At 43.6% G+C, this 24,861-nt stretch overlaps 1 protein-coding gene across 1 annotated transcript in view; it reads left to right on the forward strand.

Annotated features, from left to right (window-relative positions):
- Nucleotides 1-18,441: 18,441 nt before the first annotated feature.
- The window catches only part of DOCK10 (dedicator of cytokinesis 10), a 168,901-nt gene continuing 162,481 nt past the window's right edge, over nucleotides 18,442-24,861 (forward strand). The window contains exon 1 of the mRNA XM_056849317.1: nucleotides 18,442-18,639. Coding sequence (XP_056705295.1) covers nucleotides 18,478-18,639 — 162 coding nt within the window. The 5' untranslated portion in view covers nucleotides 18,442-18,477. The remainder of the gene's footprint in view (nucleotides 18,640-24,861) is intronic.

Consider the following 24,861-nt stretch of genomic DNA (forward strand, 5'->3'; position numbering starts at 1 on the left):
ATCAACCTGTAATAGAGGTGTAAGTGCTGGAACCAGGGATGAAATGTCTGACAGCAGTGCAGAGTATGTTTAAATCAGAACTACATGACATGCCCACTTTGCTGATCTCCTGTCTTTCTCAGTTGGCATCGTTTAGTCCAGGGGTATCGAACTCAATTGTTACGAGAGCTGCATATGACATAAATGTCACTTGGTCAGGCCGGCCATGCCTCTCTAGCCCAGCTCGAGAGAGGGGAGGATGTCTGCCTAAGCTGGCTTGTAGTTTCTGCAAACTCAGAAGACTCCCTTAGGTATGGGGGAAAATGGGGTTTTGTAAATTAATAAAAAGCAAGTTCCCATCCCACATTGTTTATTTCTAGGCAGGTCCCACGATCCATGGGATAGTCCTTTTTGGTGGTCAAAAAAGACCCCTTCATTCTCTTTTCATTACCTGAAAATCTTGTTGTGTCCAACCCACAAGATCCAGAAAATAAGAAGGCCAGGGAGAGAGAATGGTGAGTAGGCACAAATGCATTCTTAAAAAACTCTCTGGTCTTAGTACTTTTCAATGGAGTCTAGAGAGCCAGCATGGTGTAGTGATTAAGAGTGGTGGTTTGGAGCGGTGGAGTCTGATCTGTAGAACTGGGTTTGATTCCCCACTCCTCCACATGAGCGGCGGAGGCTAATCTGGTGAACCGGGTGGGTTTCCCCACACCTCCACATGAAGCCAGATGGGTGACCTTGGGGCTAGTCACAGCTCTTAGAGCTTTCTCAGCCCCACCTACCTCCCAGGGTGTCTGTTGTGGGGAGAGGAAGGAAAGGAGATTGTAAGCCGGTTTGATTCTTCCTTAAGTGGTAGAGAAAGTCGGCATATAAAAACCAACTCTTCTTCTTCTTTAACCCCATAACTGAAATATGTATCTGCCATAGCAAGCATTAATAGCCTGACATAACTAAAATGAGTAACTGCCTTTCTGTTGTTAAGCAGTAGTAATGCATCTTCTTAGGACTGCCATGTGAGCCAGCAGTCTCTCTGCTCCTTCTCTTCAACGGGTCTGACACCTGGTGTCATATCCAGTCTTGACTTTGCTAATGCTGTTTAACCTACATGTTTGTACTCTTTGGGATCAGAGAAAGCATGTTGTTGTTGTTGTTTTTGCAAGTGTAACTCACCATTTAATAGTGTAGTCAGACGTCCAGTTGTGATAATTTAATAGTTTACTTTTTCATTCTCTCATCTTTGATAGATTACTGAACAAATAACACTACAACTAGGGAAAGGAGAAGAGCCCAGAGGGAAAAAGAATACAATAAAGGGGGGTTGGTAAAAAATAAAAATAAAAAAGCCAAAGGTGGCCACCGAGAAACCAAGGAGCAAGGAAGGAAAAGGGTTAAGAAGAGGGGCAAAGACTGAAAACCCATCAGGATTTGATCACAAGTAATGGGACAGTGTGATTCTGTATGACTCTCCTTTGTATTGTAAAGTATGCTTTTTCAGCTTGTTGTCTGAGAACCTGTCCACAAAACTTAACCAACTGTTTGCATTTATATTGATGTACATTGTACTGTAGTTGAGATAGAGATGTAAAATGTCCAGAAATTTTAAAGCCCAGGAAGAAATGGAAGTTGGTGTGTGTGTGTGTACAAATTGAAATATATACATATAGGTTTCCTAGCAAACCTAAACTCTTTTTTTTGGGGGGGGGGCATTTTTTAAAAATCCATTCCCCTCACCCCATATATTAGCATCTCTAATCTGAGCTAATTTAGTTCTCTGTGTTTTACGCGAACATGTTTTCACTTCTTTTAACACTAGTTTCAAAAGACTTCAGGAGTATGAACTGATTTAAATTGTAGTCCTGACTCCTAAGAACACTTTGTTGGTGTTATCTGTAGTTGTCTCTAACAGGCTCTTGCCCAGTGAGGAATCTACACATGGCAAGGCATAGAATTAAAAAACCCATACTATGTACACTGGCCTCAGTGTGTGCACATACCATCATTAGTTATTGCATGGACTATGGACATATTCTATGTGTTTAGTCTGAAGCACACCATAGGGAATTTAAATGACTCCCTGCCAGACTTGCTATTTTTTCCATCTCTGTGTGTGAAACTTTCCATTTTAAAAGCATTTTTCCATGGGAAATTTGTGAAGCAGCCATGAGTGATTTCCACAATGAACTTAGGAGCCAAACTATGCTCTCAGAAATATAGTCTGTAGTTTTTCTGTAGTACTTCATATTGTAGCCCAGTTAAGTCACTCAAAGTACAGCTCTATGTATGTAGAGAGCAGCAAAATTGTGCACCCTGCTTTCCTCCTGGACATCTCTCCATACAGGTGAATGTAATGTAGGGAGCCCTACATCCATACATGTGTACACCCATGGTTTTTGCATGCAAAATCAAAAGCACTACAGAGAGCATGACTCTGGTCAACTCTATGCATGTAGAGTGAATATGAACAGGGCTGGTGTCTGAAGAATTGTTTCTGAATGTTCACATGCAGTAGAAAAACAAAAATCCCTACACACTGAAAGATAGTATGTCATAAAGACAGGTCCTAATCAAACTTCTTCCTAAAATGCTAGCCTTTTGTGCCCCATGGCGCAGAGTGGTAAGCTGCAGTACTGCAGTCCAAGCTCTGCTCACGACCTGAGTTCGATCCCGATGGAAGTCGGTTTCAGGTAGCCGGCTCAAGGTTGACTCAGCCTTCCATCCTCCCGACGTCGGTAAAATGAGCACCCAGCTTGCTGGGGATAAAGGGAAGATGATCAGGGAAGGCACTGGCAAACCACCCCATAAACAAAGTCTGCCTAGTAAACATTGGGATGTGTCATCACCCCATGGGTCAGGAATGACCCGGTGCTTGCACAGGGGACCTTTACCTTTTACCTTAATTTTTATGTACTGTAGAGCATTTAAGCAAGTGATCTCTTACACGTGTCCTGAAGTGATACTATCCAGAAATAAGAGTAAAGGTAAAGGTAAAGGTTCCCTGTGCACGCACCGGGTCATTCTTGACCCATGGGGTGATGTCACATCCCAACATTTTCTAGGCAGACTTCGTTTACGGGGTGGTTTGCCAGTGCCTTCCCCAGTCATCTTCCCTTTACCCCCAGCAAGCTGGGTACTCATTTTACCGACCTCGGATGGATGGAAGGCTGAGTCAACCTTGAGCCAGCTACCTGAAACCAGCTTCCGTCAGGATCGAACTCAGGTCGTGAGCAAAGCTTTGGACTGCAATACTGCAGTTTACCACTCTGTGCCACGGGGCTCCTAGAAATAAGAGTACTATGTGATATTTTGGGGCTCTAATAGACAGTTAAGGTGGCCAGTGCCATTATGAATTTGCTGAACAGGAAGAGGCTTGTACTAGTACAGCAGACAGACTGATGGCTATCAGAAACCTTTTACAGTTGCTAATTTTTAACAAAATTATTTTGAAGGCATGGGCATATATATACTCTTCCCTCTTTCCTTGCTATATATATACATGAAATGCAAAGCAAGGGAAGAGTGATGATTATTCTAGAGAACAGCCTAGTTTGGGCTTAAGCACTGTGTGGGTTAAGTTCACATAGCTTGGCAGGAAGCATGTTTGTTTCTTTTGGTTAGCATTCTGAGAAATGTGCTCCCCGTAGTCATTTGCAACTGGTGTGGTGAGGAAGTAATATCGATTTCTGAAGGTGAATACCTATTGTTTAAAACGGCATTGGATTTTATACATAGCAAGTCCAGCATGATCTATTTACGTCAATAAGGTGACTTTAGCTAACATAAGCATTGTAAGAGAGATTCAAAACAGATAAAAGGAAGTATTTCTTTACACAACACACAGTTAAATTGTGGAACTCCCTGCCCCAGGATGTGGTGATGGCTGCCAACTTGGAAGGCTTTAAGAGGGGAATGGACATGTTCATGGAGGAGAGGGCTATTCATGGCTGCTAGTCAAAATGGCTACTAGTCATGATGCTTGTCTATTCTCTCCAGGATCAGAGGAGCGTGTCTACTAGGTGCTGTGGAACACAGGCAGGACAATGCTGCTGCAGTCACCTTGTTTGTGGGCTTCCTAGAGGCACCTGGTTGGCCACTGTGTGAATACACTGCTGGACTTGATGGGCCTTGGTCTGATCCAGCATGGCTTTTCTTATGTTCTTATGTACGGAAATTAATTAGAATGTGGTCTGTGAATATAAGACATTGGTAGGCCCGCAAGAGGTCATGGGAATTTCGTAGTTACATGGCATTGTTCAATTCCTCCATGTAACTAATGGTGATGCAGTCATGATACAGTCCTTGCGGAAGAGCTATAAGCCATGCATATATGAACTTCATTTGTTGGTGTTAACTTGCAGAGGGGGTGGTGGTACACAGTGTGCTAGCCCTACTGGCAACTAAATAAACTGGCTCTGCCCCCTGCCTTGAACAGAGGGCAACCCAGATACACCATAGTGGCGAAATAGTTAACCTGACCAATAGAGAGAGCTGCAACAAAGACTGTATCTACTCAGTAAGGAATTGGAGATGCAGCTTCTGATCAGGGAGCTAAGGGAGAAGTTACAGTTGCCAGTTTGTTCCCCAGTTGCTTGAAACGAAACCTGAGTCAGTGAAGCTAATCCTCTCTTTTCTTTTCCATTGAAACAATGCCCAGCCCAAGCCTCTTGGGTATAGTTGGCATGCCAGCTGTGGAGGTGTTTTTCATGCCCCTCACCATCACAGCCCCTTAAGGGGACCCCTCTTTTATGATCATGCAGGGAGCCCACCCCTGCATAACTCTTTACTCTGTTCCCCAGCCTAATGCCTAAACGTCAAGCAGTCAGTTGTGACAGTAAATCTGCAGGTTTAATAGTACACTCCAGATACATCGGTATTTTTTTTTTTTTTTTGCTATGAGGAAGGTGAAAATCTCATAGTCCTTGGCCACTCACCATCCTAGGTAACATTCCTTCCCAATCCCATTAACCAGCTGCTACACCAGTGTTGGAATATTAAATCTAAAGGAGGGATGATGGGTTTGTCAGAAAAGACGCCTGGTTGAATTCCTCTTTTTGGCATGGACTAAAAGGAATCTCCTGACTCCACCCCACAGCAATTCCCTACAGCCAGCACAGGAGGAGAGGCTGTGGATGACAATGTGGGACTCCCAAACAGGAGGTCACATGAGGTATAACCACCCAGAGACTGATTGTTTTCTCCTCCAGATACAAGAGACACATTTGTCTAAGGCAGGCAAGTAGTTGGATTACTTAATGCCAACCACAACAAATGTTTTTGCTGAATCCATAAGAAGAAATTACAAATGTAAAAAACAGATGTTGCACTGAGGTTTGTGCTGGTCTTGCTAACTTTGCACTTTTGTGAATGTATAGATGGTGAATGCCACAAGCATGGCAGTTTCATTAATTTTGTTTTTCCCAGAAAAAAATAACATAAATATACATGCTAAATAAAGAAGGGATAAACTCAGAAGCTGGAGTGCTTGACTTTGGAATAATTGTGACTTGGTTCATAACTTGAATAGGTGTTAGTAACTAGCTAAATTTCTGAACACATTCAAAGTAAAGTCCTACTGTTTGTATCTGATATGGCATAATGTTTCATTTGAATTATCATTACTGGAACAGGAGGATAAATAGATTGTTGCTAACAAAACTCTAGGGACTACAATAAGAGCTCTGAATTTGAGCCAGCAGTGTAATCCGATATTTTTCAAGTGCCATTTGGGTGATATTAAAACAAGCTGTTTATGCAAGTTGTGGGATGTAATACGTACTTGGCAACGTTTAGACATCCTCAGGAATACTGGCCAGTGTTTAACAAATTAAGCAGGATTCAGAGAAGAATAAGTAAAGATTATATAAAGTTTAGAATGCATAATAAGGAAAATAAGACTGTGCGGGACTTGGGTGTATTAAGCTCAGAAAAAAGAACATTCATGATGGACACGGAGTTCTAAAATAAGTAAAAGACAGTCATAAAAAGAACCGGCAAAGGAAGTGTAGGAAGAACTACTGGACTTACGTAGCAGCCTATCTTTTTCAGACTGGTATGACAAGAGTCCGTCTCCTGTTCCAGAATGTCTGTATGAAGTAAAGAATTGACAGACTGCTGGACTCTGATAGGAACTCATCTGTTGCCATGCAACCAGCTAAGTTTCTTCTATCAGCTGCAGACGCAGAGCACGTACAGATAACTATTTTACCATACATCTGTGCCTGCAGTGTGTAAATCATTCTTTTTTTCTTGGAAGGATGCTACAGATGGCCATGCTGGAGTGAGACAGAGGCGGTATTTTGATTGTTTATTCAAGAAAGAGCTCATTCACACAAGAAAGAGCTCATTCACATATGAAGCTGCCTTACACGAAGTCAGATCTGTCGCCCATCAAAGTTGGTACTGTCTACTAAGACTGGCAGTGGCTCTCCAAGGTCTCTGTTAGAGGTCTTCCACATACTTACTACCTGAGGCTTTGAACTGGCCAGGGACTGAATCTGGAACCTAGACAACAACAAATCATAAATTAGCTATATAAAGAAACTCAAATGTCAGCATTGGAGTGGGATTTTTCTTCTGGCGTTTCACAGGGTTCTCTCACCTATACTCTTCGACATTTATATGAGGCTGCTGAATGAGTTTGTAGCTTTAGGGTATAATCAATAGGCAGATGACATCCAGCTCTGTATTCCATTATCCAGGCCTCCCGATGTGTCCATCCTGCCTCTGAACCAGTGCTTTGAAACCATGTTCAGCTGACTGAGGCAGAACAAGCTGAATCCAAACAAGACAGACTTAAGGGTGTTTGGAAGGATGATGTTTATAGGGGGGATGGATCTAATTGTAGATCTGGCATTGACACAACAGGGAAGAATTTGGGAATGCTCATGGACCCAGCCTTAATGTTTGAAAATCAGTTTGGTATAGTGGCCAGCCATCTGTAAGCTGCATCTGGTCCTCCAACTCTCACCCTTCTTAAAATTAGCTGATTTGGTGACACACTTTTGTAACCTTATGGTTGGAATACTATATTGTGTTCTACCTACATTGGGCTGCTCTTGAAGACAATCCAGAATGGTCCAGGATGTGGCAATTATGGTTGGGCTGGCCCATGGGAACATGTCTTGCCTATCTTAAATTAGCTACATTGATTCTGTATTTGTCTCTGATTCCAATTCAAGATGCCGGTTATAACCTTGAAACACCTTTATGGTTGACCACTCACATACCTAAAGGATTGTCTCCTCAAATATGTCCCTGTCCACCCATCCTCAGGATGCCATCTGCTGGCTCTTCCCTCATGGCAGTCCTGCTGGGCATCAACTTGAACCTGCACCTTCTCCGTTGCAGTTCCCATTTTGTGGAATGGGCTACCTCAGGAGGAAGAAGATGCCGTTTTTAGACATTTTTAGGAAGTGCTATAAGACTATTTTATTAGCCAGGGCTTTTAATATTTATGTATTTACATTATTTGCCCTGACCTTGATGGCCCAGGCTAGTCTGATCTCATCACATCTCAGAAGCTAAGCAGGGTCAAGCTTGGCGATTAATTGGATGGGAGATCTCCATCCAATTACAGAGGCAGGCAATGGCAACCCACCTCTGAACATCTCTTGCCTTGAAAACCCCACCAGGGTTTTATAATGGAAAGAAGAAAAATGGGGTGACATAGGAATCCATAACTGCTCCTGAGCCATTCATCACCATCAACTGTTAGATGTTAGGAGTAAAACTGCCAGTCCCATTCATTCAGTCTTCAGGTGCTCTGTTTCCTAAGTCAGATGTGACTGGACAGCAAAAACAAAGAAACAAAACCCTTTATTTATATCCCACTTTTCTCCCTAATGGGGACCCAAAGAGGCTTAAATTGTTCTTCTTCCCTTCCATTTTATCCTCACAACAAGCCTGTGAGGTAGGTTAGGATGAGAGCATGTGACTTGTCCAAGGTCACCCAGCCAGCTTTCATGACAGAGTGGGGACAGACCTGGGCTTCCCAGGTCCTAGTCCAACCCTTTAACCACTACACCAAGCTGGTATTGATTACAGGTATCTTTTTTTGTGGGAGGGGATCATTTGGGGTTTTATTTTGTCTGTTTTAAGTTTTGATGCTTTTAATTGATTAGGATTTGTAAGTTGCGTTGAGCCGCAAGGAAAGACAGGATATAAATATTTTAATAAATTGATAAATATATATAAGTGTGGGAACCCAGATTCTCATCTGGATATTTCCTGGTAGTTGGGCAAGGGACTGTGTCCATCATCAGGAGAGTTACACATGGTAATTCAACACCTTGGCCATCTTCTGGGCATGGAGTAGGAGTCATTGGGTGTGTGGGGGGGAGGAAGTTGTGAATTTCCTGCATTGTGCAGGGGGTTGGACTAGATGACCCTGGTGGTTCCTTCCAACTCTATGATTCTATTACCTTGAGTGCCTTGCACAGTATATAGTCATTGCTTTCTATCCTGACTGTGCTGATCATCTGTGGAAGGTGGGACTGAGTCCATGTAGTCCCTCATCTCCCCACCCACTGTCGTGCTGGAGAAAATGCTCATTCAGAATTGCAAACTTTAAAATGGATCGTTTAATTTGTTAATGCTAAGGAAAATTCAGTTAAATATTGCTGCAAAATAAGAAGCTACTTATTTGAAACAATCCAGAACAAAGGATCTGCTTTTTCAAGTATTACTCCCTAGAGGGTGCCATATACCAATTTTTTGCAGTTTTAATTTGTTTGCTTACTATGTGGCACATATACTAAAGACGTGATGACAGTACACAGCTGAGAAATACTTTCTTTCCCCCCTGTTCTTAGACCAAGTCTTTTTGGACTAACCAGAGAATCCATTCTGAGAAATACTGTGGTCCTCTGGCTCTCTGATGTTAAAACTGAGTTACAAAAATCTACAGTATTCCTCTTATTAAAGGGAAAGAGTTCATGTTTCTAATTTTGTACAGTATGGGTTGGGTTGATCCCCTCCTTCCCCAAAAAAATTATACCTGGATACATTTTTATTAAAATAGTTTGAGGGATTCAGAATGACTCATGGTTGGATTGATTTTTCTCTTTTGAGCAATGAATCCCCAAATGGTTCATGCGGTGTGACATTTCCGCTTGCAAAGTGAAAGCAAGTCACTTCTTATAACTGTCTCTAATTCTGTAGACTTGAAATTACTTGATGTCTATCATACTTGAGGTTTCTTTTATAATGGAAAGAAGACAAATGGGGTGACATAGGAATCCATAACTGCTCCTGAGCCATTCATCACCATCAACTGTTAGATGTTAGGAGTAAAACTGATAGTCCCATTCATTCGGTCTTCAGGTGCTCTGTTTCCTAAACTCTGATCTGTCATTAAATATCACAAGTGCACTTGATCGACCATTTTTATGATCCATAGTGGCAGTTTTTAGGACCCCGTGGCGCAGAGTGGTAAGCTGCAGTACTGCAGTCCAAGCTCTGCTCACTACCTGAGTTCGATCCCAACGGAAGTTGGTTTCAGGTAGCTGGCTCAAGGTTGACTCAGCCTTCCATCCTTCCGAGGTCGGTAAAATGAGGACCCAGCTTGCTGGGGGTAAAGGGAAGAGTCTCCATGAGAAAGTCAGACTATAAATAACATAAATAAAATGAATGTTATGAGATCATCTGTTCAAAATTCCCATCAAAGCAGGGCAAATGGCTCTGTTGTTCACAGATATGTTATATCTATATGTCTAATTCTCACTTGTGTCCCCTGCCTGAGGATACTTAAGTATCTGCATATAGGGGGCACAGTGACCCCCAACAGATGTTTCTTCGAACTTGGGGTATTCCCCCAGTTTGAAGAAAAATCTGAAAACTAAAATTAAAAAAATAATAATCAGGGGGTCTAAATCCTCCCAATTTTTTTTTTAAAGCATTGTCTGTGCACGTGCAGACAACACACTTACCGTTGGGCAGCTGGAGAGTGTCCTGGCTGCGGTGGAGGCTGGCATTGGTTGATGGGAGTCGCTCCAGGCCTGGCCAGCGATCGCCGACAGTCACCTGGTAAGAGAGCAGGGGGGAGGCCTTACTGTGACCAGAATGGCACCTGCTAAGGAGGTGAGAATGGGGCTGTCTGTGTGTGTGTGTGGGGGGGAGGCTTTGCTGCGCCCGGAAAGGTTCCTGCCGAGGTGACGAGCGGAGCTGTCTGTGAGGTGAGGAGGCCAGAATGTTGATGAGTGGGTCATAGGGACCATGCTGTTTCAATCTTGTTTCATCTATGCTGGCTCTCAGTTTGCTTCTGAGCCCAACTCATGGTGCTGGTATTGATTAAAGATCACACGGCTTGAGGCCAGCATACTTGAAGGGCAGCCTGTGCCCATATGAACCTATGAGCCCTCCATCAGGTGCCCCTGCTGTTTGAGGCTAGGTGGGTGACAAACCTAGGAAGGGTCTTTGCTGTCATTTCTCCTCTGTTTCCCTCTGTCATCCTGCTAGCAGAGAAATACTTTTTGTTTGTTTTATTTGGCATTCTCTCGCTAACTCTTGCTAGTCTTCTTTCCTGTTTGTGTGGTTTTACATGTTTATGTTTTATTTATTGGTTTTAAATGTTTTGTATATCTTTGTATTTGTAATGTGTGTTAATGTTTTGAATGTTTTAATATTTGCTGCCTTGGGGACCCTGAGTTGGGTGGAAAGGTGGCATGTATGTAAAGTGCCGTCAAGTTGCAGCCAACCTATGGCAACCCAGTAGGGTTCTCAAGGGAAGACACTAACAGAGGTGGTTTGCCATTGCCTTCCTCTGCATAGTGTCTCTGGTATTCCTCAGTGGTCACCCATCCAAGTACTAGCCAGGACCAACCTTGCTTATCTTCTGAGATCGAATAAGATGAGGCTAGCCTGGGCCATCCAGGTCAGGCTGAAAGGTGGCACAGAAACATTTTAAATAAATAAATTGTGGTGAGTAAGTAATTTCGTCCGCTTTCCTTTGCTGCAAGAGGGCTGACCTACTGCAGCACAATTCCCTTGGTTTGGAGCCCAAAACCATTACTTAGGCTCTGCTCCATGCATCAGTTTCAAGAAGACTTGTCTTTCACCTTTGGAACAAGTTTTTGTTCTCTTTTCACTCCTTGAGAGGATTATATTTCTCAGCTCTGCTTCCTGGGCATATGTTTCTTTAACTCTTTTCTCTCTGAACTCTCATGATGGGTGTACTTATAGAGAATAGACCTGATCCAGTATGTTTTCATTTTATGACAATTTTCCTCTGCTGGTTTCAAAAGGATTTACCCCCCAAAAAAAGTCTGAAAAATTATTTGGCATTAATTTTCATGGAATAATTGGACCTTATTACCATGGAAACCACACTTTATACAGATCTTCTCTATCCGAGCACTTCAGTATGGCATGAGTAAAATTGGAGCAGCAGCCTGTTGGGCCAGAGGCGTCAGCACTGCCCAAGGCCATACATCAGCCGCTATAGCAGCAAACTCCCCAAGCCCTGCAAGAAGGTAGTCAAACCTCGACCGATGCTATTATGACTAACGCTGGCAAGAGTTTTGATCTCCGAGCTGCCGAGTTGATGGCAAAAGTGTCAGTTTCATCTTCGTGTGCAGATAGGAGACTAATGGGAATATAAATGAAGCAGGCGAGAGGCAGCAAGATTTCCCATTTGGTCCAGCTGAGCCACTGTGCAGCCGCAATTTCATTTGAAGAAATGAAACCACTCAGTACGAAATCCATGCCTCAGACCTCTTTAACAACGCACTTGTCTGCAAGGCCGTGGAATGACATCGTGAGTTCTCTTGTGAGATAATCTGAAGGAGGGGAAAGGTAGTCTGAAAGACGCTAACAGCAATCGAGGCAGATGGAGTTACCTCTCGGAACCAGCCTAGCGCAGTGGACAGAGTGTCAGACTAGGATCGGGGGGGGGGGGGGGAGGGGACCCAGGTTCGAATCCCCCCTCTGGAATGGAAGCTTGCTGGGTGACCTTGGGCCAGTCAAACACACAGGGTTGTAGGGAGGTTAAAATGGAGGAGAAAAGAATGCAGGCTACTTTGGAGGAGAGGTACAAGGGAAATAAATAAATCTCCATTTGAGTCTGTATGTGTGCAGAGAGATTATATGTATAGAGTAGGGGTGGCTCTTGTGTAGGCTGACCATATTTCCTTGAGTCAAAAACGGGACATTGGGATGGCAAAAACGGGACAGGGGTTATGTAATATTCTGTAATCATGAAAAAGCAAGATGATAAAAAAAGTTTTATTACCCAAACATATTGAGCTGCTTTAGTGACAGAACACATACAAAAATTTAGGTAGACGTAGAGGGGGACTGGTGTTAGCCTAATTGCTCGGTTATGAATAATATGGGGAAATTAGCATTCAATAACAGGCGGTGGGCATAACCTGGGATCGTTTAACCAATGTTTACGGGAGTCCAGTCTGAGATTCAATAGGAAAGACGAAGGCAAATGGGTTCAGTTTAAAGGTTTTTACTTAGTCAATTAATTATGTTCACAAGCATACAAAAATTCATATACACAAGCACATACAGATCCTAAGAGCAAAGGGAGGAGGAAAGTGACGGTCGCCAATGTGGCAGGAGGTGATGACGGGCGATACGGTACCTGTCCTGAAGAGGAGATGTCCTAAGTTCCGTGGACTAAAACACTGGGGTAAAAGGGCAGAGTGGTGGGGTTCTCAGGGAGGGTGAGAGTGGGAGGTGGACTACGCAAAGTCCAACTAGCAGAGTAATGGCAAGGAAGCCAAGGGAAGACCTAAGGTACCCTATAGATCTTGGGGACCCAAGTTATACTATTTTCCGAGGGGGAGGGGGATGGGATTCCCAAACTAAACAAAAGGTGACAAAAGGGTTAACTATCGGCTGCCGGGGTAGGGAGGTATGATAATTTGGTAGACTATACTGTCTCCATTGGTTTGCACAACCCTGGGGGAATCAGGAATCTCTTGCTGATGGGTTTTGCTGCTCATACACAGGCTGCACATCACGATGTCCAGGAAGACATTCCTTTGCATAGCCGGAGGAATGGTTGTTATTTGTTTGTTTAACGTCTCTTAATGCTTAGCTAATTAAGTCCGATCAGCTCTCGGGTGGGGGGGGGAGCGCTGCTGGTGATTGCATGCTGTCAGCTCCCTGCGATATGGCTTCCACTGGAACAGGGGCACTGGGAACAGTGGAATCCCTTTGATTCACTGGAGGGTTGACCTGGCCTCTGCTCCTTGACTGCCGGCTCGCAAGATGACAGAGCGCTCCTCTCCAGGCGGCTCTAGGCTTGCCACTTGCTCTGGAGAGGCGGGGGCACACATTGACTGGGGCTGCCATGACCACTCCGGGGTACAAACAGTCCATATCGTAACAGTGGGTAAAATCAAATTGAGAAATTTAAAAATAATACTGTTATTTTATACTACATACAACATTTCACTATATTTTAGTTGTTTTAGCTAATCACTATATTCTCAAACCAAGAGCTTAAATGAAAATATTTTTTATGCTCCTGGGGCCATGTTTTCTCAATATGTCCCAACTATACAGCAATAGGAACATGAGTACATGGATGCCATATTCAGAAAAATAATGTGCAATAGGAAAATATAGGAAATATCCACTCTAGTAAATAAAAGTATTTAATTGTAATAATTTTATATAATTTTACAGCAACATAATAAATATTAATGCACTGCTGATATCATACTGCCCTTGTACAAATCTATGGTGAGACCACACTTGGAATCCTGTGTACAGTTCTGGTCACCACACCTAAGAAAGGATATTGCAGAGCTTGAGAAAGTGCAGAAAAGAGCAACCGAAAAGATCAGGGGACTAGAGCAACTGCCCTATGAGAAGCAGTTAAAACACTTAGGGCTGTTTGGCTTGGAAAGAAGGCAGTTAAGGGGGAGACAGGATAGAGTTCTATAAAATTATGCATGGTACAGGGAGAGTGGACAGGGAGAAGCTGGAGGGTGAGAGATTAAAAACTGATAAAAGGAGGTATTTCTTCACACTGCACAGTTAAATTGTTGAACTCCCTGCCCCAGGATGTGGTGATGGCTGCCAACTTGGAAGGCTTTAAGAGGGGAGTGGACATGTTCATGGAGGAGAGGGGTATTCATGGCTATTAGTTAAAATGGATACTGGTCATGATGCATACCTATTCTATCCAGGATCAGATGAGCATGCCTATTATATTAGGTGCATTGGAACACAGGCAGGAGAATGCTGCTGCATCATCTTGTTTGTGGGTTTCCTAGAGGCACCCAGTTGGCCACTGTGTGAACAGACTGCTGGACTTGATGGGCCTTGGTCTGATCCAGCATGGCTTTTCTAATGTTCTTCTTGTGTGCAATAAGGAATTTGAAGCAGAACATGGAACATGATCAGCTGTATTCTGAATGTTCAAGTAACCGCAGAATTAGGCACCTTAACGTGGAAAACCACAACTAAAACTGCTGGTGTAGCTGAGGCATTTTGTGACCCACCACTGGGGCTGTCAATCCAGTCCTAGAACACTTCTGCTAATCCCAGAGGCTGTCATTCCACTCTGGGGAGGGCTGTCATTCCAGTCCCAGAACACTTCTGTTTGTCCCAGGGGCTGTCATTCCACCCTGGGGCTGTCAATCCAGTTCCAGAACACTTCTTCTCATCCCAGGGGCTGTCATTCCACTCTGGGGGCTGTCATTCTGTTCCCAGAACGCTTGTGCTAGTCCCATGGGCTGTCATTCCAGTCCCAGAGTAGTGTATTTGGGTTTAAGGACCTTACTGGAAAATCCATTCCACATTTTCTTTGCAACTCTTTTTGTGCTGTAATGTGTTTCAATGGCGCTCATGCAAGCCAACTGGCAATCCAGGCTCCCATTATCTTCGATGGGCTGTGCAGCCTCTCCCATTGTTTCTAACTGGCTAGCCTGTCATCCATTTTAGTGCATCCCGGCTTCACCTCCTTGCTTTCACCCACTCACCGAAACTAGCCGCGATGATCCCGAGGTGGCCAAAGGGGAGGGGAAGACCAGCCTTGTGCATTTTTTGGCATGCTGCTTCAGAGGCTCGCAACAGCACAGTGGGTGGGAACGTGTTGATTGACGGGCCACGTGTTGCTTCCACCCATAACTGGAAAGTTGTGCCTTTTCCTTCCGAGTGTAAAATAAAGCTGCGTGGTGAGGGCGAGGCAACAAAACTGGCTTGGTTTATTCAAAACGGGACAAAATAGACATTTTAATTAAAAAGGCAGGATGGCCAGGAAATATGACAAAAGCGGGACTGTCCCATTCAAAACGGTACGTATGGTCAGCCTACTAGTGTGGTGCCCATTGGCACCATGAAGCCCACCAGCACTTTTTCTGGAGCCTGCTAAGTGTTTTTAGAAAGGGGCAGGGGCAGGTGGAGCTTTCCCCCCGCAAGGCTTCTGATGGTTTGGGTCAGGGGTCTGCAAACTGCGGCTCCCGAGCCTCATGCGGCTCTTTGGCCCATTGAGTGTGGCTCTCCGAACTTGGTTCGGAGCCCCTGCTCTTGCGCCGGCCGCCAGGCTGCGGAGCCGGCGCGCCTGAGAGAGAGAGAGAGCGGGCGAGCGGGCGCGCTCTCTCCCCCCCCCCCGCCTTGGAGAATGACCGGGTCCCCCTTTCCCTTGCCCTCAATGGTTGGGAGGCTAAAGCCCCCCCTCCCCTCTAGCCGCGCGATTGCTGGACGGGCGGCTCGGCGGTTCCTGCCCCCCCCGCCTATCAGCTGTTGGGCGGGGCGGGCTTCCTTTGGTAGACCTGGCCTCCCAATGGGACTCAGCCGGAGGCCAGGTCTACTAATAGGCTTTTATGACTGTAGACCAGGCCTCCAGACGAGGACTCCAGACGGTGAGGGGGAAATGGCAGGGACTTACAATTTAATTTTTATCAATAAATAAGATCACTATTCAGTATGATATCAAGTTTTATTCAGTGTACCTATAGTTTAATTAAGACTTAAAATTTTAATTAAAGTTTATTAAGTTAATAAACAGTGTACCTACCTATATAGTTTAAGTTTAAGAAATTTGGCTCTCAAAAGAAATCTCAATCGTTGTACTGTTGATATTTGGCTCTTTTGACTAATGAGTTTGCCGACCCCTGGACTGGGTGGATTTTTGAAAATGTTGCTTTGGCAGCAGCTACCCCCACAGCACAAGGATCTTCACTGCGGGACTCAAAGTCAGCTACAGCACCCATGTTGAGGCTAGCTCTGCCTCCTGCGGCAGCCATTTGTGGGTTGCGCCCACCCTGCTGTGAAAGAACTCCAAAGGTGCCCACAGGCTCAGAAAGGTTAAGGATCCCTAGTATCGTGTATCTGGGAGAGAGTGCAGGCACAATCTTAAGTAGGTCTACGCAGAAGTGAGTTTCATTTTATTCGTTGAGACTTACTCCTGGGGGGATTATTTTTAGGATTGCAGCTTGTGTGTACACATGCACTAGGCTTGTCAACCTCCAGATGGGGCCTGGAGATTTGGAATTGCAACTGATCTCCAGGAGAAAATGTTTGCTTTGGAGGGTGCTCTGTGGCTTTATAGCCTACTGAGGACCTCCCCCTCCTCAAAACCTGCTGTGCCCTGGCTCCTTTCCCAAATCTCCAGGAATTTCCCAGCCTGGAATTGGCAACCTTATGTGCGCATGCGCCTGCATACACACACGCACACAAACACTGCATACGTGTTGTTATTTTACCATAATGCTTCTTGGGTTTTGTCAGTGTATTTATGATTGCTTTGTGGTATTAATTATGAGCCTGTGAAAGCTGCCCTGGCCACTTGCTGTGTGTGGGGTGGGGAGGAGAAAGACAGGGTAATAAATTGTGTATCTGGCATAAGCACTCAGTTTACTCTTAAGAAGTAGAAGCAAAGGAGACTCATTTGGCATTGAGTGAGAAGAATGCTTTGAAAGAGCTCACTTCATCTCCTTGGTAAATATTTTCATTAAAATGCTGCTGTGTTGTGACAGATTAGAGAGCAATTAAAGCCTAATCAACCCCTGTGTCGAATAGTCCCAGGGAACGGTGTGAGCCGCCTTCTCCTTCTCCTGCCTTTCTCTTTCTTTCTCTTGTTTTAAGCCATCCATTTCATGAAGCAGCCATTCCAAAGATTACATCAACGGGAATGACAGGCTTGCTCAAGCCCCCGTTAAAGTCAAGGGCAAGGCTCCCGTTGCCTTCAGAAGCAGCAGGCCCCAATTTGGGTGGGGGTAGATAGACACAAGTAAAGGGGCAAAGACAGAAATGACAGAATAGAACGGGAAGAAAAGAAAGGAACGTTCATTTGCAAAAAAATCTTAATTCTCCTAGTTTTGCAAGAGGCGATATTTTTAGTGCCAAACTTCCTCCGAATGGCTGCCACCTCACACAACTCTACCATTAAACTTTGATATTTTTCCAAGCCAGCGTCATGTGATTTCTAAGCACCTCTTTAGTTTCTGTCTGAATATCTTCGCTGCCAGCAGTTAGAATGCTAAGTTGTTAACTGCTCCCGTCTTACTTTCGTCTGGATCCTTACCAATAAAACATTTACAGAAGTTCCCCATTAAGAGCTGCCTTTCTGTGTGTGTGTGTGTGTGTGTGTGTGTGATCAGCTGTGTTTAATTCCTTGTGTGTGAGCCTTTATTAGTGAAGCTCGACACAGACAAGGTGCCTTTGCCAAAGTAAAAATGTCCTACTATGCAGAAGAACTGCCTGTGTGGGATCATGCTGAAAATGCTACTATTGAAAAGCATTTCATAGCTCAGCAGTGGTGTTTCTCATTAAAGGCTAAGCTCCTGGTTGAGCTAAGAAATCTGTGTTTTTTAAAAAATGTATTTGGGCTATTATGTTTGGAATACTTACAGAGGCTTGCTACGTTGCTGAAAATGGAAGACTGTATTCCAAAGCAACCAGCTCATTCTCTTGAGCAGAGCAGAAATCAATTCCTGATCCTTAATAAAGAAGCATTCATTTTCACGTATCCCTGTTACTTCTCCCTATGCCTGTCATTGCTGGTTTTCCTCTGCCTGATTGGTAACAGACATGTAAAACTAACCTTGCCAGTTCACGATCAGACAGCTGCTTTATACTTTTCCATTTTGTGAATCTGGGATTCCGGGGGAAATTACTGAAAAAAGCAAAGGGGGGGGGGAATTGTCCTCCGGTGAGTTCAGAAACCTTCACAGCGAAAAAGGACCTTCGCACGCTGTGTTTATGTGTAGTTTCAGTAGCTCAAATCTTTCCTATATCTGCATCCCAGCTATTCGGTTGTGATCAGATGATTGCAGCTCACAAAAATGATTGGTGAGCCGTCACAGCGAAAAAGGACCTTCGCACGCTGTGTTTATGTGTAGTTTCAGTAGATCAAATCTTTCCTATATCTGCATCCCGGCTATTCGGTTGTGATCAGATGATTGCAGCTCACAGAAATGATTGGTGAGAGCCGGCTGGCTGCAGCTGCACTGGAGGCTGTTTTCAGGGACAAGGAGCCACTGTTTTTCCAACATAGCATAAACAGAGAAGTTATTTTGTAGGCTTCAGGATGCAGCTATGGGCTGTGCTGCCAGCATTGTTCTGCTTCAAGCCTTTCGTTCAGTGGTACAGAGGAACTGTCCACATATTTGTAGGCGACGGCAAGAGGAATTGTCACATGAAGTCCTGCCTCTGGATAGCGAGGATGAAATGAGCAGACCCAGAACTCTCATCATAATGGTACGGTATACTTTCAGCAAGCGAGCGCAGTCACAGGGATTATTGAGAGAGAGGAATGTGATTTCTTGATCTGCAGGAGAAGGAGAGCGAGGAGGAAGGAGCATTTGCTAATGCACTTGAAACTGTAATAGACCTGTAATTGAAATTCTGCCCGTAACCTGGCAGAATCTAATTTTCACTTTCCGCTGCTGCAGATACTGGAAAAGGCTGTGTGCCGTGTAAGAAGTTCTGTTTTGCCATCTACATTTTGTTTTCTGTGAGGTTTTCTTTCTTACTGTGACAAGATGCAGTGCTTATACTCAGATTGTAATATGTTGTATCCTCTTACTTTTGAATCCTAAAGTATAGCTGATGTTTTGCGCTGTGTTTATGATCTGCTGGCAAAAACTTCATTCTCAATGGTGTTAACCAAAGCCATATAATGGAGCAAGGTGTTTTCATTATTTTCTCACAGTTCTTTGCAGACACTATTGTGAAAGCAAACCATTCCTTATTGCCTTCAGGTACAAAAAGGAGAGAGAGGTTTGTTTTTTTGTTTTTTTACTTTGTTAATATGCTTTCTGCAGTAGGCAGCAATTGCCAGCTTATGAATGAATTTTAAGAAATCTGTCTACTTTTGCTGTGGATGAAAATCACATTTTCACTGTGAGCATAAAGCTGTGACTATAAACCTGGTGTTTTGCTTGCGCTGGGATTTTAAAAGGAGTAAAAGACTCTAGAGAGAATGTGTGATGAAATAAGATCTCTCCCCCCCTCCTTTTCAGTTCCCCAAAGCAATTAGTCCAACTTAATTACTGGACCACATTTCACTGATGCTTCTGATTTGGGTGTAAAATAAGAATAGTTGTGATTGTCTGGTTCTTGACGTTTTAGCCTCAGTTACCATGACCACAGCACACTGTTTTCAAATACACTAAAGCATTGCATGAGCTATCACAAGGTCTGAAGGCAGGTATGATGCGACTCAGGGCTGCGCATTAGGCTTCATTGCACACAGAGGTAAAGCATGGTTGGATATAGTCCAGGTAGCTTTAGACTGTATCCTAGTAAAAAGTCTCTGTGAGATTTGGAGATGCTTGGATTCCGTACTGATCCTGTAGGAGATACGCAGAAAATGCTTTGACTTTAGCTGATTCTCCATCAGCCCAGACAGCTGATAGAGACCATTGTGAGACTAATGCAGATTGCAAGGTTGTGGCTGGCGTCCTGCTTTCAGTGCAGGGTGCCCCAGGGGAAAAGACACCTGTCTTTTCCATGGACAAGTGTCATGTGGGGGTGTCCTCAGGCTGTGACCCTCAGCAACATACTTGAAAGCAAATGCTATTAAAAAACGAGGATTGCTTCAAAATACATGTGATTAGTATTGTATTATTAGTCTTTCAAAAGGCTACAGTTGTATCAGTATGATCATTTAATTAAATGCCCTGTCATCTGAAAGGGTGCATTTGACAATTATAAAAGAGGCTGTGGAATGGTTTACCATCATGGCAAATTACAGTTTGTCATTATCTGGACACGCCTGGGGGATCCTCCGCTTTCCTTGTCCTGTTGCATTCAGCACGGTATTTAAAATTTTCCATTTTCATGGCAAATTATACTACATCATTATGTTCAAACCACAAGATATAGTTTGCTTTCTTCCTTACAAATTGTGTGACAACAAACTATGGTTTACTGTGCAACTCCTTGGTTTGGAAACTTCTGTGTTGCTGTAAGGACACTGCTTGAGCTCCTTGGATGAAGGAAGGGAAACAAAAGGCAGATAAAATTATAACTTTTAAAAATCATAGGAAAAAAACATTGACTGTCTATGATCATTAAACTTTGCATATTGTGTCTTTCACAGATTTACCAAACAGTTTTAAGTTGGTTCAGAATGATTTAGGGAGGATGGCTTGAGTACTTGGGAACCTTTAAGGAATCCGTATCACACTGGGGTGGTTCCGAGGGAGTGTTTGGTAGGTCAACTGATGACATTCCATTCTAAAATGTGATTAAAACCGTTTAGTCCATTAAAAGTCCATTAAAAGTAGAGGATGTGTGTTTGCTTCTACCACACTGGATCCCACACAAGAAGGTGCCTTATACTGAGTCAGACAGTTGGTCAGGTTTAATTACAGTCAGCTATCCAGAGTGTCAGATGGAGGTCTTTCATATCACCTACAACCTGATCCCTTTACAAGGAGATGACAGGGATTGATCCCTGGGACCTTCTGCATGCACAGCAGATGCTCTACCATTGAGTATCCTTAGGCAAAGAATAGCCTTGAGTAATACAATAAAAGAGAAGAAGAGCTGGTTTTTAATTTTATATGCCGACTTTCTCTACCACTTAAGGAAGAATCAAACCGGCTTATAATCACCTTCCCTTCCCCTCCCCACAACAGACACCCTGTGAGGTAGGTAGGGCTGAGAGAGCTCAAAGAGCTGTGACTAGCCCAAGGTCACCCAGCTAGCTTCATGTGGAGGAGTGGGGAATCAAACTCCAGATCAGAGTCCACTGCCCCAAACCACCGCTTTTAACCACTACACCATGCTGGCTCTTCTCTATCAAGCGCTCCTTAATATAGTCCTTCGACATCACCCTGACACCAGAGTGCTGTCTTGCTTTTCTTTCAGACTGCCTTAGAAACTGATGGTGACATTCACAAAACATCCAGGATTCTCTTCAAACAAGAAGCCAACTTAAACCTTCTGTACCCGATTACAAAGGGAAATTTCATTCCAGTTCAAGCCCATCCAATCTTTGGAGTCAACAGGAAAGATTTATCCAAGGACTTTCTCTTAAACAAGGCTCATGTGTCTTTAACAACCTGTTCCTGAAGGGGGGGAGTTGCGGCATGCCCGGGAATGGCACAGCCATGCCACCCCCTGATCAGTTTGCTGCAGGGCGCAGCAAGCCGAATATGGTATTTTAATGAAAACCCTGTGAAACTCTCCATAGAGTTGCAGGCGGAACTTGGCACCTGCAAAAAGGGGCAGACCTGGGCCGAAAGGGCTTTAGAAGCCACCTAAAGACAGCTCCATCCCCAGGAACGCCCCCTTCAGTATCAGCGCAAGCCCTTGAGCCAGAGATACACTGCTGACAAGGCTACGCTGGTGCTGTGACTCCACTATAGCAGCATGAGTGTCCCTGCGCTGGGGTCTATGCCAGTTTGGACAGTGTAAATAGTACTTACACCACCGTATGGGTCACACTGCCTTCTCACCCGTCCCCCCCTTTCAGGATTGCACAGTAAAGCAGCTGCATAAGTTCATCATGTTATGTTCAGCATGTAGCTGTTCAAAGCACAGGAACTGTGCTGGGGTGAGGAAGGAGCAACACTGCTACTGATCCAATAGAATAAGGTTGACGCCGTTTATCTGTTTGTTTGTTCACATTTATAGCCCACCCTCATTTCAAGCCAAGCCGGGCTCAGCACAGATAACAACCTCTAGAATACATCTAAAATGCATAAAACCATAACAACAGTAAAACATTATTTATAAAACCAGAAGCAAAGTGGCCTTAAAAACAACCCAGATGCCACCATGGACCGGATTTCAACAGGATAACCCCCCACAGCTATCAAGAGTGGGGGGAGGATGGGGAGGCAAGCAACGATGGATGGACTTACGGCTGCCCTAAATTGTAGGCCTGGTGAAATGGCTGCATTTTGCAGTCCCTGTGGAACTCCTTAAGGTCCCACAGGGCACTGATGTTACTAGGAAAGCTATTCCACCAGGCCGGGGCCAGGGCCGAGAAAGCCTTGGCCCTTGAGGACAGCTACACACTCTGGGCCGGGAACCACCAGCAGATTGCAATATGTAGAGAGTAGCACTCTTTGGGGGGCATACCAGGAGCTGCATATGTGTACAGCATGCTCATGTTTTCTTTAAAAGCATTTCACTCATGTGAGCCCCATTATTTTACTATTTGTTAGATCTGTATTCCATCCCTCATTCAAGATGTCCATTTACACACACAATTACTGTGGCAGAGGTTTGGTTGAAAAAGAAAGTTTTGCCAGGGCCACTTAATGCCATGAGTAGGGTTGCCAGGTCCATCTTCACTACCGGCAGGAGGTTTTGGGGGCAGGGCCTTGGGAGGGCGGGGTTTGGGGAGTGGAGGGACTTCAATGCCATAGAGTCTAATGGCCAAAGCGGCCATTTTTCACCAGGTGAACTGATCTCTATCGGCTGGAGATCAGTTGTAATAGCAGGAGATCTCCAACTGGTACCTGGAGGTTGGCAACCCGAGCAAGGAGGCTTGAACTTTAGTACATTCATATCCAACACTCTTAATCTTTGCTGTGTTGTAGAGCTAAAAGTAAGAATTCTTCCCATACTGTTTGCAGTTTTGTTGGCTTCAAATAAACCCCAAATTTTTTTGTTGCATGATAATAATAATTAATTATTGAAGTTGATGTATTATTGATTGATTTATAAGGCACCCATTACTAAGATGTTCCAGATGAACGTAGCTAATAGACCAGTACAGCAACATTGTGTACATCCTATAACAAATTATTTAAGTGGCCACTCTGATGCCAACTCCACTTGGTGTTAAGCATTTCCTAGTAACAAGTAAACTTAGCTTACTTGGCATCGTGAAGGAGATTTAACTCTGTGCACTAGTGGATAGTTTGGGTCAGCAGAGGGGTTGTTATGCTTCCAGCTTTCCATCACTGTCAGTTGAAACAATGTTATATTTCCGAATTGTCTCATATTAGTAAACAAGATTGCAGGTGGAAAGGTCTAAATCAGGGGTGAGAGCTCTTATCCGGCTTACGAGCCATCCCCACCCCCACTGTCGATCTGGGCTGGCGAGGCATGGCCTGGCCCAACCAAGTGACATTTATGTCATATCCAGCCCTCGTAACAATTAAGTTCAACATCCCTGGTCTATATGAAAGGCATGACCAAAGTCCTTAAAATGAAGCCACTGTAAATCCCATACTTGCATGTTGGTCTGAAGCATGGGTGCACTGAACAGAGCCACGTGAGTTAGGTTAAAGTTTGTTGCATCAGAAGACAGAACGGGGGGGGGGGGGTGTACACAGATGGAAAGGTAGTGAAAGTGTTTTTTTAGTGATGTATAATACCAGACTGCTATTTGGATAAGAAGATGATGGGATGGGATTGTATGTCGTGAGCCACACAATATGCTTTAAGAGTTTCTAACTGAGTAGTACTGATGTTAAACAGATCAAGAGTGGTTATTGAATAATATAGAATAGTCAATATAGTTGTAATAATATGAAAAGTAAGTTTCCCAAGTAAATTGAATAAGATTGCTTAAAAGGTATACTTTATATACATCATATAGCTCTTATTCTGAGAGTCATGGCAGAAGATATAGAGGTAATTATAGATATGCTTGTTGGAAAAGTATCTTATTTGCATTATATACTATATATTACATATTTTAAATAATAACAGACATAACAGATAGAATAATGGTTGAGTTCCTTTTTCCTTAAGTTCCTTCACTTGCCGGTGTAGACTATAATCTTGAGAAAGATAGAAGGCATAAAAAATGATACAGATATACCCAGACAATTGTTAGTTACACGTTAGAGTAGAAGTTTGTTTAGTCTTGTTAATGTATGTTTGTTTGTAATGTTTGTAGTGAGTAGTGTGTATTGATTGGATTGTGAATTAGTGTCTTGTATGATATTTTGAAAATAAAAACAATTTAAAAGAGAGAAAACGATCGGATACGCTCTGTATTTGAGAATGGAGTGGACAATGTCTGAGTTAAAAATGTGTGTGTTGTCTGTTAAATGCCATGAATTTGCTTCTGACCTATGTCAACCCTATTATTGAATTATTGACCTCTAAAACATCCTCCCGTTAACAGCTTTGCTCAGGTCTTGCAAACTGAGGGCTGTGGCTTCCTTGATTGAATCAATATATCTCATGTTGGGTCTTCTTCTTTTCCTGCTGCTTTTAACTTTTTCAGCATTATTGTCTTTTCATTGACTCTTTGTTTCTCATAATGTGACCAAAATATGATAGCTTCAGTTTAGTTATTTTAGCTTCTAGGGAGCATTCAAAGATACTCACTGTTTTAACCTCAATTTCTCAGTGATTTTGATACTCCTTGCAGAAACATTTGCATATTTATTTAAATTGCTGTTGCTCATCATCATGTAATCGGATCTGCTTTAATTTTATTCACTGGTGTTCATTGGCATCTCAGCAGTTGTTCACTACAAGATCCCAGATTTGAGTGAGTCA

The sequence above is a fragment of the Euleptes europaea genome, chromosome 5 (genome assembly GCF_029931775.1).
Source record: "Euleptes europaea isolate rEulEur1 chromosome 5, rEulEur1.hap1, whole genome shotgun sequence".
NCBI classification, from domain to species: Eukaryota; Metazoa; Chordata; class Lepidosauria; order Squamata; family Sphaerodactylidae; genus Euleptes; species Euleptes europaea.